The sequence below is a fragment of the Cololabis saira genome, chromosome 20 (genome assembly GCF_033807715.1).
Source record: "Cololabis saira isolate AMF1-May2022 chromosome 20, fColSai1.1, whole genome shotgun sequence".
Classification (NCBI taxonomy): domain Eukaryota; kingdom Metazoa; phylum Chordata; class Actinopteri; order Beloniformes; family Belonidae; genus Cololabis; species Cololabis saira.
The window spans coordinates 19,277,275-19,284,185 of NC_084606.1; the positions used below are offsets into that span (position 1 = coordinate 19,277,275).

The 6,911-nt window shown below is 35.9% G+C and overlaps 1 protein-coding gene across 1 annotated transcript; it reads right to left on the reverse strand.

The window, feature by feature from the left end:
- Positions 1–601: 601 nt before the first annotated feature.
- Positions 602–6,235, reverse strand: LOC133420474 (B-cell receptor CD22-like). The gene is made up of 11 exons (XM_061710168.1): positions 5,929–6,235; positions 5,468–5,734; positions 4,620–4,889; positions 4,242–4,517; positions 3,153–3,428; positions 2,737–3,006; positions 2,292–2,591; positions 1,850–2,110; positions 1,116–1,361; positions 923–1,033; positions 602–702 (listed from the first exon to the last, which is right to left on the reverse strand). The coding sequence occupies exons 1-11, from the start codon at positions 6,002–6,004 to the stop codon at positions 602–604; spliced, it is 2,454 nt and encodes an 817-aa protein (XP_061566152.1). The 5' UTR covers positions 6,005–6,235.
- Positions 6,236–6,911: the final 676 nt, after the last annotated feature.

Here is a 6,911-nt window from a genome sequence, read left to right on the forward strand (position 1 = left end):
GATAGATAGATAGATAGATGAACTTCTGACTGGTGCAGGTGACTCTACCTGCAGTTCTTGTCTTCATATTGATGTAAACAGCGTCCTCTTGTTTGTGATTATTCCCTGTGAAGATCAAATATATTTTTGTGAAAACAGTCTTAGTTTCATGTATTCATGGTTTTGAAGTTAATTGTTCATCTGAAATATTTGGTGAATTATAAAAGTTATTTTGGACACAGCCTGACGTCAGATGAAGTATAATTTAGTAAATGTTTGGAAGATGTTCTGTACCAGTTCCAGTATCTCCAGAGGGTCTGATGGTCTCATAGACATCAACAGAACCTGCAATAAAAACATGTTTATTTATTGAAGTCGCTTTAATTGTAGTTCAAGTTTAATTGATTTAAAAAGTTCCTTGTGAAAATTTTACATGTTTAAACTCTGGATATTTTTGGTTGTGAATAATATTTTTTCTCTGATGACCACAAAACAAAACACAAAAAACAAAAACAGTTTATTTTCAGACCGTGGAGAAGAGAGTCGTATTCAACGGTTTCAGGCTGGTTGACTGGTTGATTTGTGGTGGAGTTCTGACTGCTGCTGTCTGACTGGACCCGCCTTAAACACAATAAATACAGTTAATCGAACACAGAAAAGAGAAGAACTGATGGTTTATGGTTAAAATGAAACAGAGATGTACCAACCTGATACAGCATGAATCTAGAAAATGAGACAAATGTTTCAGATAGTTAAGTAGTGTATTTTGTCAGAGTAAAGGTTTGTATTATAAAATCAGTATATATCCGTATAAATTATGATTGACAGCATTTGAAAACTAAAATTAACCCTAACCTGGAGGCACATTAAAGAAAAAGCTATAAACGCATGCTTTTTTAATTATAAGTGAAATCAAGTTATTTAAAAGAATAAAAGTTCTCACCTTTTGACTTCTTGTAGAGACACAACAGCAGCAGAAGAAAACTCAGTAAAATTACAGGAACCAGCAACCAAACCAGAAAAAGAAATGAAGAACTCTCTGTTCTGGACACCGCTGTAAAAAAAGAAGAAAAAATAAAAGGTTTTTTATAATCTCTCTGTACCTGCAACCACAGAACAACTGAACATTTACTCACATTTTACTGCCATCCAACTCTGTGTTGAAACGTTTCCTGAATGTTCACACTTGTAGAAACCTTCGTGTGACTGTGACACTGCAGAGATATTCAGCTCCCCTCTGCCATCATTCGGGATAAGTTTGTCATTGTGGTAGAAAAACACACTGGAAAGTAGATTTTGTCGTCTCAGTCTGCAGCTCAGACTAACAGAAGCTCCTTCAGTCACAGGATGGACGGGGTTCACCAGGATGATACCGTCATTATCTGGAAAACATGAACATTCAACTTCTGATTAGGATTTGTTTCAGGTCATGCTTTAAATTATTTAAATTGTTTATTGTTTTATTTTATCAATGAATTAAATAAAGAATAAATAAATAAAAATAAATAAATGAATTATCTTTTATATTATTGAATGCACATTCAGTTACATATTTAGCAGTTTGTCTAAACCACAAATGAGGAACAATAATTATTCTGCTTTTTGAGACATTAAAATTTCTACAGATTTTCAATTAAAACAGGACTTGAAGATTGAAGATTTGAAATTCTATGGAAGGTTTAGCAAATTATCTACAAAATGTACATATGTATTTGCAAAAAAAATGTCTTGTTTTTTTAATCAATCACCTTAAACTGATAGAAAATGTCATACTTTGCTATCAGTGAACCTCCAAACAGCCTTAAACATTTGATACTGATAATAAATTTGTCATAAAGTCTCAATGATGGAAAACTGTGATGAGACTCACTCTGTCCAGTGATGTTGACTGCGTTGCTGAATGCTGATCCAGACTCACACCAGAACACTGTATTTCTGTGCTGCAGTCTATTAATGACACATGTTGATCCGATCATTGTCCCCCAGTAGGAACAGGTAGACGTGTAGTTGTTAAGAGTCAACCTCACTCTCCACTCAGTCGAGTTTCCCTCACAGGTCAGTGAGACGGAGTCAGAGCTGAAGTGTTGAACTCTGTCAGGACTTACTGTGAGAGACGCTGAAGGATGAGGATCTGAAAAACAAACCATCATGAAGGATCAGACCTCATGGTGATGTATTATTTATACATCTGTAACATTACAGGACCTTAAACATCCAGAACCAATAAAAGACAGTTTATAGTTTATCAAACAGCAGCAGAAAACATCAGTGTTGACAGAGAGAGAAAACAATAAACAGGTCTAGAAACTGACCTGCAGACCAGACCATCTTAGTCTGACTGTAATGAGTGTAGATCACTGGGTCTCCTCGTCCAGCTCTACATGCATATCCTGCTGTGTGTGTCTGTCCATCAATGATGTAGGAGTCCTGTGCAGTCCCGCTGGTGCTACCAGGTAGCAGCTCATAGATGTAGGACAGATTTGGTAGTTGAGGAAGAGCTTTATACCAGTAGAAGCTCCATCCTGCAGACGGATGTTTGACCTCACAGCTCAGAGTCACTGAGACTCCAGGACTCAGCCATGATGGAGACACAGAGAGGACAGGTATGGATGCTGTTGGAGACATTTGGTTTTTGTTGAAGGTAGTTATGAAACGTGTATCCGTCAAAGATAATATTATTGTTGTGTTTTATAAATTATACTAGAATTATACTAGAGTATACTGTAGTATATTCTGAAAATAACTCATGTGACTCACTTTTTGATATTGTCAAACTGAAGGAATCACTCCAATCTGTTGAAATATTTTTACTTTTCATTCTGCCTTTACACTTGTAGGTTCCAGCGTTTGATGAATAAACTGGAATAGTGAATTCATTTAGATTTGGTGGTTTGTTTGAGCTGCTGGTCGTCCATTCATACTCCCACTCAGTGTTTCCTCCGTGGATTTCACATCGGAGTGTGATCTTCTCTCCTCTGTATATCTGAGGCCAGTTGGGGTGCAGAGTCACAACTGCTCTGTTTGGAGCTGTAAACGTTCAAGAAACCATCAAACAAGAACAGACAATCAACAAACATCTTTACCTGTAAACTTAATTTAAATGAACATGGAGGAACAGAGACTTTACTTTCAGTATTTATTTATTAATTTTAAGTAAACCTCTTTAAACTCACCAGCTCCGTAAATGTTGACTGGATCACTGAAGGTTGTGTAGTAAACTGGTTCTCCTCTTCCTCCTCTGCACCAGTAGATTCCTCCCTGTGAGACACTGATTTGTCCATCTGACTGGAAAACAGCATCTGGTGAAGTCAGGGGTTCAGAGGATTCCTCGTCTCTGTACCAGTAGTATCTCCAACCAGATGATGACGGGTTCACTGAGCAGCTCAGAGTCACTCTGCCTCCAACTGGGATGAGTCTGGTGTCGGCTCTCAGTTGGGTCTTTGGTTCATCTGTCATGGAGATGAGAATAAAGATGATTTATCTGTTTCATTGTAATGAAAGACACATTCTGTACATTAGAAGATGACAACAGAAAGCTCTAACACCAATTACAAATAAGATATCCTGGTAAGAATCATGTTGAGTTGAATGGAGTGTCTGACTCCGCCCCCTAAAACCAGCTGCTATGAACAGAGATATAAAGTTGCGGTTAACAAGGGAGATTTTCATCTTTTTCTATATTTAACCAAATATGTCATAAAAATGTTGTTAATAACCCGCTAACTCGATCAACTTTTGAAAAAAGAATTACATGTACGATTAATTTTTGAGCCAATGTAATAATTACAATTGAGGGAAAAAGAAGGATTGAATTATCCATCTAAGACTTAAACATGTCGTTCCTGAATACATAACGCGATAGGAAGATGGGAAGTGCAGGAGACTGGAGGACAAAGTTGGCAAATCACCAGGATTTCATAAAACAAAAATATGGCGACACACAGATAATAAAATGAACAAAATGAATTATTATTTGTTTAAAAAAATGTATTTTTAAGAACTTGGAAAAATCCTTTCAAATACTTTGACAAGATCTTTATTTTTAAACTTTATATTTATTTTTGATACAACAAAGTATTAAGTTATAATTAGTAATTTGTTGGATATATTAAACACCCTGATTGTCTTGATTGAGCATTTTTGCTGGTGAGAACTGACGTCTATCAAAGTTACCTGTCATTCGGAAAATAATCACTTCTTCTTCATCAGTTCTTATTTATACAATTTATAAGTTGGACCAAACATCATCAAACATGACTTACCTGATATCAACAATCTGAGGGCTTCACTCGTCTCTGTTGAAGAATACGGGTCGTCTCTGCGTCTGGTCTTACATGTGTAGTCTCCACTGCTGGACTCAGAAGCAGTGAAAGTCCACGTTTTCTCATGTTTCCATGGTGTATCTGAACCAGATCTTCTCCATTCATACCCCCACTCAGTGGTTTCACCTCCCTGAACCTCACATGTCAGAGTGATCGTCTCACCTCTGAATATCTGAGGCCAGTTGGGTTGTTGAATCACAACAACCTTGTTTGTAACTGTTTCCACCAGATATAAAAACACATGAAATCAAGAAAGTAAAGATTATATTCTCACTCTTTGTGAAAATATTCATATTTAAACAAAGTTAAAGAACTTACAGGTTATCTCACAGATGACTTGATCACTGATGTCAGTATCGAAGGTTGGTTCTCCTCTTGATCCTATGCACCTGTAGATGCCTCCCTGTGAGACTCCGATAAATCCATTTACATCATTTGCTCTGACTTGAACTTCATTTGTGTTTGAGGTTCGTCTGAACCAGTCGTATTTCCATCCAGCAGAGTTCTCCACAGAGCAGCTCAGAGTCACACTTCCTCCTACTGGTGTGGTTTTTGAGATTTGAACCAGTCTGGGTTTGGGTTTATATGCTATTATTAAAAACATAAACATGATAATTATAAGCATTTAAGTAAAATATGAGGTAAATTATTTTAATCCTTCTTTTTTTTTCTTCGTTACAATCAAAATATGACAAAAATTCATAAGTTTAAAATGTGAAAAGACATATGTTAATTAAAAATAAGACTTTAGCTGCGTTTGACAGCTGAGAAACATTTGTGAGTACTAAACACTTCAAAGTTTATATTGTTATTAACAACAAAAATATGTTCATTAAAACCAGAAAACAAACTATGAGGTTGAATTTGTATTAATGACTTTATAACCTCAATGCACCGCTTTTAGAATCGTGATTTAATTTTGCTATTGATACAAAGATCAATCATTTTTTTAGTTCACTTCTTTATTTGACTCATTTAAAAAAAATTCCGAGATCCTGCTCAACGTTTGATTTTTCAGGTTTTTCCAAAATAACTAACTTACAGATATGAAAATACATTTAAATCTGTAATTAATAAAACCAAAAGTAATATGAATATATGAGCAGGACTCAAGCATGATAATAATCATAATAAACTTATTCATGCTGATGAAACTGAGGACTTACCTGATACAGTTAAAGAGACAATATTACTGTCCTTTGTTACATTTGAGGATTTACGTCGACCACGACACTGATATTCACCAGTGTGATAGGTTTGCAGAGGATATAATGTGTAAGATTGGTGTGTATCGTAAGAACCAAGATCCCAACTATCCTTGATGATTTTGTATTCCCAGTCATCGTTTCTTCCTTCCCTCATGTCACATATGAAGGTAACAAACTCTCCAGCAAAAAAAGTCAACCAACTGGGTTCAATAGTCAGAACAGCATCTAGAACAACACAAACATATAATCTGTAACGTACAACACTTTTATAAACTTTGATCATCTCTGTGTTCAGGTACGTGCACTGAAACCATCTGGTAGATATAAATCCAAACAAAGTGACAAAGGATGTGTCTGACAGTGATGCAGCAGGTTGAGATTAATCCAACAATAAAGAAAAAAGTGTAAAAAAGCATCACCTTGAGCTCGTCCAGTGTAGAGGAGAGAACACAGCACTGCAGTGAAGGAGGGAATTACAGAGATGATGTACAACATAAGAAAGTAAGATGTACAACTGCTGGTGAATAGCTAATATAAAACCATCAACAGTCGTCTAGAATCTGAATGAAGTTTCTACCAAATCCTGTCTACAAGACAACTACTGCATGTTGATTAAAACCAAGAGTTTCCTTTTTCCAGCTCTCAACACGTCTACAAATGAGTCTTACACTTCTCTCTGTTAACATGTTTCCTCTGTTTGTATGATCTAAGCAGAAAACATCATTATGACATACTCACAGAATAACTCAGAGAACAAAGTGTATCCCATCTTCTTCATCAGATCTCAGTCACCACTAATTCTTGGTGGAAAGAGAAAACAGTTAAACAGAAACAAAGAACAAGAAATCTGTTAGAAACCAATGCTGCATCATGTGTCCTACAAATACTGAATGTAACATTTATTCTAACTTCTATTTCTGTCTTTGCTTCCTTCCTTTAAGACACAACTAAACACACTTTGACCTCAGCTCACTTTGACATGTGAACACGTCCTCTGTTGGAAACATAGACTAGATATTGTTAGATTCTCTGACATGTGAATGTTTCCTTTTGCTCTGTCGGTGAGGGAAATTCAACTGTTTTGGTTAAATTCTGACAAATTAAAATTCTTGTGCAAAGACGACGCAACAGTTTTGAGACGCAGCAGTTTAGGAATTACTTCAAATAATGAATAAATGTCAAACTTTAAATTCATGTGTTCATCAGTGGACTGAAAAATAAAAACAAATATTTGTGTTTACAGAATCTTCATGTTTGACATTAACAGTGAATATTTGTTGATCAAATCAAATCAAACTTTATTTGTATAGCGCTTTTCACACAAATAAAAAATGCAACACAAAGCGCTTTACATAAAACTTAATAATGACCCCCCCCCCCCCCCCCCCCCCCCCCCCCACAC

Coding starts and splice junctions, on each gene's coding strand:
- LOC133420474 (XM_061710168.1), bottom strand. CDS start 6,004: ATGTTGTACATCATCTCTGTAATTCCCTCCTTCACTGCAGTGCTGTGT. Junction 3,007..3,152: donor AGTCAACATTTACGGAGCTG/GTGAGTTTAAAG, acceptor GAACGTTTACAG/CTCCAAACAGAGCAGTTGTG. Junction 1,362..1,849: donor AGTCAACATCACTGGACAGA/GTGAGTCTCATC, acceptor CATGTTTTCCAG/ATAATGACGGTATCATCCTG.